Raw genomic sequence first — 12,500 nt, 5'->3', positions numbered from 1 at the left:
CATATACATATATATATATATATATATATATATATATATATATAATCATACACAAACACACACACACACACACACGTGTATACACACACACACATGTACACACACACACGCACACATGCATACACACACACACACACACACACACACACACATGCACACACACACACGTATACACACACACACACACACACACACACACACACAGAGGACTGACCTCTCTCCCTTTGGACAGCAGCCATCGTGGAGAGTCTGGGAGGAAGAGGAAGCCACAGAACTGAACCACACCCGGCACTGCCGCCAGTCCCAGCATGTACCTGGTGAACACACATACCCCGGGTACCCGTCACCGGTGTTAATATTAACACACCCGGCGCTGCCGCCAGTCCCAGCATGTACCTGGTGAACACACATACCCCGCCCGGGTACCCGTCAACCTTTATAACCACTGTGGGGTGTTAACAATAACACACCTGGCGCTGCTGCCAGTCCCAGCATGTACCTGGTGAACACACATACCCCGGGTACCCGTCACCTTTATAACCACTGTGGGGTGTTAACAATCACACACCTGGCACTGCCGCCAGTCCCAGCATGTACCTGGTGAACACACATACCCCGGGTACCCGTAACCTTTATAACCACTGTGGGGTGTTAACAATCACACACCTGGCACTGCTGCCAGTCCCAGCATGTACCTGGTGAACACACATACCCCGGGTACCCGTCAACCTTTATAACCACTGTGGGGTGTTAACATTAACACACCTGGCACTGCCGCCAGTCCCAGCATGTACCTGGTGAACACACATACCCTGGGTACCCGTCAACCTTTACAACCACTGTGGGGTGTTAATCACACACCTGGCGATGCCGCCAGTCCCAGCAGGTACCTGGTGAACACACATACCCGGCCCAGGTACCCGTCAACCTCTATAACCACTGTGGGGTGTTAACAATCACACACCTGGCACTGCCGCCAGTCCCAGCATGCACCTGGTGAACACACATACCCCGGGTACCCGTCACCCTTTATTTACCACTGTGGGGTGTTAACAATAACACACCTGGCGCTACCGCCAGTCCCAGCATGTACCTGGTGAACACACATACCCCGGGTACCCGTCAACCTTTATAACCACTGTGGGGTGTTAACAATAACACATCTGGCACTGCTGCCAGTCCCAGCATGTACCTGGTGAACACCTCCATCCCCCACCCCCTCCCCCCTTCCTCACCTCCATCCCCCACCCCCCCCCCCTTCCTCACCTCCATCCCCCACCCCCTCCCCCCTTCCTCACCTCCATCCCCCACCCCCTCCCCCCCTTCCTCACCTCCATCCCCCCCCCCCTCCTCCCCTTCCTCACCTCCATCCCCCACCCCCTCCCCCCTTCCTCACCTCCATCCCCCACCCCCTCCCCCCTTCCTCACCTCCATCCCCCACCCCCTCCCCCCTTCCTCACCTCCATCCCCCACTCCCCTCCCCCCTTCCTCACCTCCATCTCTCCACCCCCTCCCCCCTTCCTCACCTCCATCCCCCACCCTTCCTCACCTCCATCCCCCACCCCCTCCCCCCCTTCCTCACCTCCATCCCCCACCCCCTCCCCCCTTCCTCTCTCCATCCCCCATCCCCCCTCCCACCTCCATCCCCACCCCCACCTCCATCCCCCACCCCTCCCCCCTTCCTCACCTCCATCCCCCACCCCCCCCCCCCCTTCCTCACCTCCATCCCCCACCCCCTCCCCCCTTCCTCACCTCCACCCCCCACCCTCCTCCCCCCTTCCTCACCCCATCCTCCACCCCCCCCCCCCTTCCTCACCTCCATCCCCCCACCCCATCCTCCACCTCCATCCCCCCCCCCCCCCTCCTCCCCACCCCCTCCCCCCTTCCTCACCTCCATCCCCCACCCCCCTCCCCTTCCTCACCTCCATCCCCCACCCCCCCCCCTTCCTCAACCTCCACCCCCACCCCCTCCTCCCCCCTCCTCCCTCACCATCCCCCACCCCCTCCTCCCCCCTTCCTCACCTCCATCCCGTTGTTTTCAGACCACTGAAGGCCCCGGCGACAATGCTGGAGACGAGGATGCCCACCGTGATGAAGAGCTGGTTCAAGGTCACCAGGAGGCCGCGGATGTCAGGGGGGGACGACTCGGCGATGTACACTGGCACCGCCGTGGATGCAAACCCTGCGGACACAGAACGTCCTTTGGAAAGGAAGGAAGGAAGGAAGGAAGGAAGGAAGGATAGATGGATGGATGGATGGGTGGATGGATGTACGGGAGTATTGCTGCCTACATGGCTGGGTAACTTAAACAAAACGGTCGTACACATTTAAAATGTTGAATGTCTGTCTGGGTGTGAATGTGTGCGTGCCTGAAATCTTACTGAATGACACAGGAAACGAATGATGAGCGCCCAATGACAGCTATCAGTCGGCTCTACCCAGGTAGGCAGTCTGTTCTGCAAACGACTACACGCTTGTAAAGCGCTTTGAGCTTGGTCTCCGACCGAGGACAGGCGCTATAATGTAAGTATCCATATCATTCATTCCTTCATTTATTAATTCATGGATGGAAGGATGAAGGGAGGAAGGAAGGATGGATGGATGGATGGATGAAAGAAAGAAAGGGAGGAAGGAAATGAATGGAAGGAAGGAAGGAAAGAAGGAAGGAAGGAAGGGCAATTTACATTGTTGCTCACAGTCCAGCCAACCACGCAAGAACATTGTCATGACTGCAGGTATGAAGAAAACACACACACACACACACACACACACACACACACACACACACACACACACCTATGCCGACGCCGACGACGACCCTGCCCCCAAGCAAGGACTCCTTGTCCGGGGCCACCCCCATCAGGACGGCCCCCCCGGTGAAAACCACGGAGGCGGCCATGATCACCTTCCTCCGGCCCGCACGGTCACACGCGGCGCCGGACACCAGCGCCGACACGGCGGCGGCGGCGATCGTCGCGGAGACGATGCTCTCCACCCAGAGCGTGGTCAGGTTCAGGTGGGGTCGGATCAGCAGCATGGACCCCGAGATGATGCCCGTGTCGTAGCCGAACAGCAGCCCGCTGAGGGCCGCGAAGCACGCCAGCACGTACACCAGCAGCGGGTGACGACCTCGTCTGGAGGGAGACCCCCCCGCCAGAACTTCCCCCCCGGGAGTTGTTGTTGCTGTCGGTGGTGGTGGTGGTGGTGGATATCCCGAGCTGCTATCAGTTCCTGGGTGTTTTGGGGGGGTGTCGGGTGAGACTGGGAAAGTGTAGTACCTTGCCGGTGGGGAGGGGGTGGTTGTGGAGGAGGGGGGTCGTCTACCCGGGGTAGGGACGAGCAAGGCGGTGTCGTCTGTCGGCGAGGGCGGGTGGGAGACATCGTCGCGGTCGTTGTCGTCGTCGTCGTCGTTGCTGCTGCCTGGAAGGACACGGGAGAGAGGGGGTAAGAATGATGACGATGATGAAGATGATAGTAATAACAATAATAACGATAATAATGATAATAATAACGCTTTCAAACTCAGTGAAAAATGCGGAAATAGCGCCATGAGTTATCTACCTTGGTGAGAAGTCGTCCTCTTGTTCGACTACATACGACTACTACTACTACTAATGATATAATAATAATATAATGATAATGATGATAATGATGATGATGATGGTCATGATGATGATAATAATTACAATTCAATTTACATAGCGCCGTTCCATGAAATACATGCTCAGATACGCTGTACAGTGTTTAAAAAAAGAAAAAGAAAAAAAAAAGCAAACGAGAGAAACATTCATTTAAAACGAAGATATCATACATCATATATTACTTCCTGGCCTTATGCCGAGGACATGGAGAGTTTGCATCACCGAGTTAACTCTCTGACCTGAAGAGTGTTGTGAATGACATCACACAGGGATGCTAGTTGATAGGGGTTTTTGTTAGTTGGGTTTTTTTGGTTTTATTTACATCACCCCGTCAGCTCTCTCACCTGAAGAATGTTGTGAATGACATCACACAGGGATGCTAGTTGATAGGGGTTTTTTGTTAGTTGTTTGTTTTTTTTATTTTTACATCACCCCGTCAGCTCTCTCACCTGAAGAATGTTGTGAATGACATCACACAGTGATGCCAGTTGATAGGGTTTTTTTGTTAGTTGTTTGTTTTTTTATTTACATCACCCCGTCAGCTCTCTCACCTGAAGAGTGTTGTAAATGACATCACACAGGGATGCTAGTTAATAGGGGGTTTTGTTAGTTGTTTGTTTGTTTTTTATTTACATCACCCCGTCAGCTCTCTCACCTGAAGAATGTTGTGAATGACATCACACAAAGATGCTAGTTGATAGGGGTTTTTTGTTAGTTGTTGGGTTTTTTTTATTTACATCACCCCGTCAGCTCTCTCACCTGAAGAATGTTGTGAATTACATCACACAGGGATGCTAGTTGATAGGGGTTTTTTGTTAGTTGTTTTTTTCTTTATTTACATCACCGCATCAGCTCTCTCACCTGAAGAGTGTTGTGAATGACATCACACAAGGATGCTAGCTGATAGTTTGTTATTGTTGTTGTTCTTGTTTGTTGTTGGTGGTTTTTTGTTTGTTTGTTTTCTTATACGTCTTTCCACGTTTCAGTTGTAACAGACGTATCATAAAACAAAAACAAACCGAAAGAAGGGGGAGGGGTGGGGGAATGGGGGAGGAGGTGGACTGAAGAAGGCAGTGAATGGGGGGGAGGGGGAGGGACAGGGGTGCCTAATTAATACAGTGGGCGGGGAGATGGAGGGGCGGGGGATGGGGGTGGGTGGGGGGCGGGGTGAACGTGACCAGACTGGTTGCCTATGAATCGCTTTTTGACTGTACTCAGCACACAGACCAACACACACACACACACACACACACACACACACACACACGCACGCACGCACGCACGCACGCACGCACGCACACACACATATATATATACACAAACGTATGCACACACACACACACACACACACACACACACACACACACACAAACAAACAAAACACACACACAAGCACACAACACACGCACGCTCAGAGACAGACAGAACGAACGAACGAACGAATTTTTTTAATGAGGGAAGTGGAATAAGCATGCATATGCTTTTTTACATCCAGCCCTCAGGGCAAAGAGAAATGAAATCAAAATGTTCACAAGATAACAAAAGGTTATAGAAAAACATTCATGAAATTCAAATACACTCAACTGCACAGTAGCAATTACAAGTACATAATCATGATACCTGCATTAATGACAATAATGCATATGAATATGGTAATGAGAGAGATAGAGTGAGTGAGTGAGAGAGAGAGAGAGGATGAATGAAGGAAGGAAGGAATACATGAATGATAAATGAATGAATGGATCTTATTTCCGATAGCATTAGAGTAAGCAAACAATTGCTTTCTCCAGCCCTCAAAAGGGAAAAATGTCTAAAGAAAAGGTATGAAGAAGACCCCCAAAAATGAGTAAACGTTAACAAATTCATAGAAAAACGAGAAAAGAAACAACATTATAATAAGCATCATATTTATAAGAAACAACACGTAATTTATAGCATCATATTTATAAGAAACAACACGTAATTCATAAAAATGCGCAGCGAGGGAGAGAGAGAGAGAGAGGGAAAAAGCGACAGGAGATGAGATAGTATTTATAGAGAGGATGAGATAAAGAGATAGAGTGAGACATGTGGCGAAATACAGTAATATCATATGACATAACATAATATGGTATACTAAACAGAATTTGCAAAATTTTCCATCAGGTATTTATGACACCTTTTCTTAAACACAGTGATACTTGTATGAACATTAAAACTAGTTAAAATGTTGTTCCAGAGGCAACCGTCAGAGTAAGTGAGACTCGATTTGAATAAATCAATTCTTGGCAGTGGTACCATGATCTTACGTATAGCAGTTGTAAGGAATCGCCGTTTCAGATATGGAGGAGCAAAACCAGACATGATCTTAAACATGAAAAGCGCCTTATTATGAATGAGTTTCCATTTAAATGGCAGAATATCTAAATCAGAGAGAGAGAGAGAGAGAGAAAGATGGTGTGTCAGTGGTGTGTGTGCGTATGTCTGTGTGCTGCGTGCGTGCGTGCGGAAACAGACAGCGACAGGAGTTGTCTAACCTTGCTTCTCTGACGGCCTCTTGTTCCACATGGCTGTAAATTACCTCCCCTGCCGATGGCTGCTCCCTGCCTTCACGTTGGCCGCTGGCTGTGTCTAGGGTGTCAACACCGGAACATTGTAATCGTCCTGATTGTGATTGTTATTGTTGTCAATCGTCATTATTGGGATTATATTGTTGTCAATCGTCATTATTGTGATTATTATTGTTGTCAGTCGTCATTATTGTGATTATATTATTATTGTCAATCGTCATTATTGTGATTATCGTCATTATTGTGATTATATTGTTGTCAATCGTCATCACTGTGATTATATTGTTGTCAATCGTCATTATTGTGATTATATTGTTGTCAATCGTTATTATTGTGATTATATTGTTGTCAATCGTCATCACTGTAATTATATTGTTGTCAATCGTCATTATTGTGATTATCATTGTTGTCAATCGTCATTATTGTGATTATATTGTTGTCAATCGTCATTATTGTGATTATTATTGCTGTCAATCGTCATTATTGTGATTATTATTGTTGTCAATCGTCATTATTGTGATTATATTGTTGTCAATCGTCATTATTGTGATTATTATTGTTGTCAATCGTCATTATTGTGATTATATTGTTGTCAATCGTCATTATTGTGATTATTATTGTTGTCAATCGTCATTATTGTGATTATATTGTTGTCAATCGTCATTATTGTGATTATTATTGCTGTCAATCGTCATTATTGTGATTATTATTGCTGTCAATCGTCATTATTGTGATTATTATTGTTGTCAATCGTCATTATTGTGATTATATTGTTGTCAATCGTCATTATTGTGATTATATTGTTGTCAATCGTCATTATTGTGATTATTATTGCTGTCAATCGTCATTATTGTGATTATAATTGTTTGTCAATCGTCATCATTGTGATTATATTGTTGTCAATCGTCATCACTGTGATTATATTGTTGTCAATCGTCATTATTGTGATTATATTGTTGTCAATCGTCATCACTGTGATTATATTGTTGTCAATCGTCATCATTGTGATTATATTGTTGTCAATCGTCATCACTGTGATTATATTGTTGTCAATCGTCATCACTGTGATTATATTGTTGTCAATCGTCATCACTGTGATTATATTGTTGTCAATCGTCATTATTGTGATTATTATTGTTGTCAATCGTCATTATAGTGATTATTATTGCTGTCAATCGTCATTATTGTGATTATTATTGCTGTCAATCGTCATTATTGTGATTATTATTGTTGTCAATCGTCATTATTGTGATTATATTGTTGTCAATCGTCATTATTGTGATTATATTGTTGTCAATCGTCATTATTGTGATTATTATTGCTGTCAATCGTCATTATTGTGATTATAATTATTGTTGTCAATCGTCCTGATTGTAATTATATTGTTGTCAATCGTCATTATTGTGATTATATTGTTGTCAATCGTCATTATTGTGATTATTATTGCTGTCAATCGTCATCATTGTGATTATAATTATTGTTGTCAATCGTCCTGATTGTAATTATATTGTTGTCAATCGTCATTATTATGATTATTATTGTTGTCAATCGTCATTATTGTGATTATTATTGTTGTCAATCGTCATCATTGTGATTATATTGTTGTCAATAGTCATCATTGTGATTATATTGTTGTCAATAGTCATCATTGTGATTATTATTGTTGTCAATCGTCATCATTGTGATTATATTGCTGTCAATAGTCATCATTGTGATTATATTGTTGTCAATAGTCATCATTGTGATTATTATTGTTGTCAATCGTCATCATTGTGATTATATTGCTGTCAATCGTCATCATTGTGATTATATTGTTGTCAATCGTCATCACTGTGATTATATTGTTGTCAATCGTCATCATTGTGATTATATTGTTGTCAATCGTCATCACTGTGATTATATTGTTGTCAATCGTCATCACTGTGATTATATTGTTGTCAATCGTCATTATTGTGATTATATTGTTGTCAATCGTCATCACTGTGATTATATTGTTGTCAATCGTCATCACTGTGATTATATTGTTGTCAATCGTCATTATTGTGATTATATTGTTGTCAATCGTTATTATTGTGATTATATTGTTGTCAGTCGTCATTATTGTGATTATATAGTTTTTATTTGTAATGGTCTGTGTGTGTGTGTGTGTGTGTTTATATGTGTGTGTGTGTGTGTGTGTGTGTGTGTGTGTGTGTGTGTGTGTGGCGTGTATGAAACGTGTATGTAACATGTGTGTGTGTGAGTATGCGTGAGTGTGTATTATCAGCGTATGTGTGTGCGTGTGTGCCTGCGTGCATGCGTGAGAGAGAGAGAGAGAAAGAGAGAGAGAGAGAGAGAGAGAGAGAATGCGTGTGTGTGTTGTGTGTGTGAGAGAGAGAGAGAGTCACGTGTGTGTGTGTGTGTGTGTGTGTGTGTGTGTGTGTGTGTTTATGCGTGTGCGTGTGTGCGTGTGTGTGTGACAGGCAGACAGACAGACAGAGACACAGACACAACAAAGACACAAACAGCTAATTAGCTAATAATACAGTGCTACACACGCCAGTTCACGCCAGCGGCATTCACCAACCAACCATTCATCAGCACCAACAACCCGGAAAATACTTAACTTCAACACTGTAACGTATACCTGCCGTCTGTGTGGAAATATTACTATACAACAGACACACCAAACCACACTGACACATCCTTAAACTCTCTCCACACGAACGGCGAAAGAGACGACGTTAACAGCGTTTCACCCCAGTTACCATCATCAAAATATTACAAGCGGAAGGCTCTTACACTGAAGAGGTGAATGTTGACAAAGAATACCACAATTCTGTCGACGGAAGCTAAAGGTTGGGTCATTCAGACACCCACTGGACATCCGAGGGGTCTGTGTAGGAGGAGAAGAGAGGACTGGCCGAACTGAGTGAGCTAACCCCGTCTCCACTGTTCTTTCTTGATAACGTCCTGTGGCTCGCTCAGTCACAAGAATCGTTGTGATGTTAGTGTAATCTACATAATTATGGCCGACACGCTGCCCATGATAATTCTATATGCTATCCGTGCTTTTAATCAGATGCTGTTTAGCTTTGCTGCTGGACTGAGACACATTAGTGATGCACGACATCTGACGATATGGATGTGAGAGAGAGAGAGAGAGAGAGAGAGAGGGAGGGGGAGGGGGGTGGGCGAGGGGGGTTGGGAGTGGGGGATTTGGGGGGCGATGGGGGTTGTCTCGAGGGGGTTAATGGGAATGGAGAGACCGGGGGGTTATGAGACAAGGAAGGAGAGAGAGAGGAAGGGGGGGGGAGGGGGGGTGGAGAAAAAGGGAGGATAGGAGGAAGACAGGTAGTGTGTGTGTGTGTGTGTGTGTGTGTGTGTGTGTGTGTGTGTGTGTGTGTAAGTGGGGGAGGGGGGAGATGTATGCAGAGTGATGCCGTAGAGATTGGGAAGGACTGAGATAGAGGTATGGGAGATATAGAGGGAGGAAGGGAAGAAATCAGGGAGAGAGACAGACAGAGATATAGAGATACAGAGAGAGACACACACCTCTAGAGAAAGACTGTGTGTTTGTTAGTGTGTGTGTATGAGAGAGAGAGAGAGAGAGAGAGGGAGAGAGAGAGAGAGAGGGAGAGAGAGAGAGAGGGAGAGAGAGAGAGAGAGAGAGAGAGAGAGAGATGGGAAAGGGCAGGAAGACAGGAGATAGGGAATTTGAAACTGCTGCTTTTGTGGAGACAACCGCGAAAGTTCATATCAGGACTGAGGAATGGAGAGAGAGAGAGACAGACAGACAGACAGACAGACAGAAGGACCAGGAAAAGACGAAGGCAGAGAAACACACACACACACACACACACACACACACACAGAGAGAGAGAGAGAGAGGGAGGGAGGGAGAGAGACTCACAGAGACAGAGAGAAAGACAGAGACAAAGACCGACCGACCGACAGACAAACAAAACAAACACTCAACACGGAGAAAACGACTGTTCAAGTCCGGTGCAGGCTAAGTAGGGTAGGTATGGGTAATAATTATTGCCAACAGCGTGTAATTGCCAACAGCGTGTAACTGCCAACAGCGTGTAATTGCCAGCAGCGTGTAACTGCCAACAGCGTGTAATTGCCAACAGCGTGTAATTGCGAACGATTCGTATACCGCCCCACTTCGAAGCGTTCTTAACGGTTGCATTTCACAATTTAACGTCTGCTTCGACCTTTTTCTGATATCTTAATGAATAATCATTTCCAAGACCCAGTCAAACACCAGCTATTTCTGGCTATTTCCCGGCGCGCTGTTTCTTCTCTTCGCGCACCACAGCCGACCAAGGTTACAAACGTACACTCAAAATCCAAAAATCAATGGAAGCAAGTTGTAGGACTTGAACTTCTACACAGTTTGAAATAGTTGATTTGATCGGATATGTTGAATGCGCATTACCAGTGCAGGGAGACTTAAAGAAAGCATAATTGGTGACAGATCAGAACGTCGGTTATGACACTAGGAATCTGCAAAATAGTGTCGTTAGCAATTAGATCATAGGATACTTTGAAGTGAGTCTATTTGCGACACAGATACTGAGCACTCTCAATAGGGTGTGTTTGTGTGCAGTGTGGGGTGTGTGTGTTTAGATGTCTGTGTGTTTGTGTGCATGTCAGAGTGTTCAAAACCAACAAGCGATGTTCCAATAATATGTTATGTCTAGTGAGTTAAAGACCTCCTTCTGTTTAACTTGTCTACATGTACCCAAAGTCATCGTTTGTAACTGATTAGACTTGCCTGTTCGCATTTACCCTCAGGCACCCCCGCACGTCGACAAAACGTTGAAAAGAATGAGCAGACGAACTTTTCCTGGTTGTGCAACGACGGTCGGAGAAAGCCTTCAAAAGCAAAACAACTACGTTTGACTTGTGTACAACTTGTTATCTTCACAGTACTCACCTTCGACTGGATCGTTCTTAATCAGGCATACCTAGTGGCATACCTAGTGGCATACCTAGCCTACCAGTCGACAGACCCAGTCCGCGGTCGCCGGCGGCCCACTGTTGACACACCGAGTCACACACACACCACTGACTCACCCATCTACCACTACGATGTGTTTCACCGTTCAGTCAGTGAAGTGTCACCCACACAACCTTTTAACAATTTCTCCACCACTCACCATGGGTATCGTGTAAAACAGCTGTCGCCCTCACCTCGCTACTCGATACCATGACACGGTATAACCGTCACCAGCACTCTTGTGCGTAGCTGCCCACGGCTCACAGCTGTAACACGAAAATGGTGTGTAGCTTCCTCGGCGCAGCACGTCAGTTTGACTCGTACTTCTCAGTGACCCTGCTCGGCCAATTACGTCCCTTTCATTCTCCTGTCTGGTGATCACAAACGAGCTTATGAGATAGAACACACATAAAACAGCCACAGTACACATCACAGCGACATATGTATCATAACTATCGCCACGACCACAGGCGCTTCGTTATCAGAAAAACACAGCTGTGATTCCCCCCCCCCACCCCCACCCCCGACCCCCCACCTCCCTTTTTTTTTTCTTTTTTTTTCCCGTGTTGCGTTTTGATGTAGTTCCCCAGTACAGTAGGCAGGCCTTCGTGTTGCTCAGTGGCTTACACACGCTCGAGACTGGCTTGCATTGCACTGCACGCTACTTTAGTTTCAGTTTCAGTTTCAGTAGCTCAAGGAGGCGTCACTGCGTTCGGACAAATCCATATACGCTACACCACATCTGCCAAGCAGATGCCTGACCAGCAGCGTAACCCAACGCGCTTAGTCAGGCCTTGAGAAAAAAAAAAAGAAACAAAAAAACCCTACTACTACTAATAATAATATGTATAAGGCGCAAAATCTTGATGAAGTCAACTATAAGCGTACAAAATAAAATAAAATAAAATAAATAAATATATAGATAAATAACTAGCTAAATAACTAAATAATATTTTTTTTTTTAATAAAATGAATAAATAAATAAATAAATAATAATGATAATATATATAGAGAGAGACAGAGGGAGATCTCTCTCTCTCTCTCTCTCTCTCTCTCTCTCTCATAAACACACACACACACACACACACACACACACACACACACACACACACACACAGACACACACACACACACACACACACACACACACACACACACACACACACACACAGACACACACACACACACACAGAGACACACACGCACACACACACACACACACACACACAGACACACACACGCACACACACACACACACACACACACGCACACACACACACACACACACACACACACACACACACACGCACACACACACACACA

The 12,500-nt window shown here is 45.6% G+C and overlaps 1 protein-coding gene across 4 annotated transcripts in view; it reads right to left on the bottom strand.

Moving 5' to 3' along the window:
• Window positions 1-12,500, bottom strand: part of LOC143299826 (proton myo-inositol cotransporter-like) — a 48,663-nt gene that overhangs the window by 18,846 nt on the left and 17,317 nt on the right. The window contains exons 2-6 of one of the 4 annotated variants that reach the window (XM_076613294.1): window positions 11,338-11,548; window positions 6,158-6,251; window positions 2,797-3,420; window positions 2,023-2,182; window positions 215-314 (exon numbers count right to left, since the gene is read on the bottom strand). In XM_076613294.1, the coding sequence (XP_076469409.1) occupies window positions 215-314; window positions 2,023-2,182; window positions 2,797-3,420; window positions 6,158-6,188 (915 nt within the window). In that variant the 5' untranslated portion in view covers window positions 6,189-6,251; window positions 11,338-11,548. Of the gene's footprint in view, window positions 1-214; window positions 315-2,022; window positions 2,183-2,796; window positions 3,421-6,157; window positions 6,252-11,114; window positions 11,291-11,337; window positions 11,665-12,500 lie in introns of those variants that run through there. The other 3 variants (XM_076613295.1, XM_076613297.1, XM_076613296.1) reach the window with 3 other exon arrangements.

The sequence above is a fragment of the Babylonia areolata genome, chromosome 25 (genome assembly GCF_041734735.1).
Source record: "Babylonia areolata isolate BAREFJ2019XMU chromosome 25, ASM4173473v1, whole genome shotgun sequence".
Taxonomy (NCBI): Eukaryota; Metazoa; Mollusca; class Gastropoda; order Neogastropoda; family Buccinidae; genus Babylonia; species Babylonia areolata.
The sequence above is the reverse complement of the archived record's forward strand: the minus strand, read 5'-3'. Positions and strand labels throughout refer to the sequence as shown.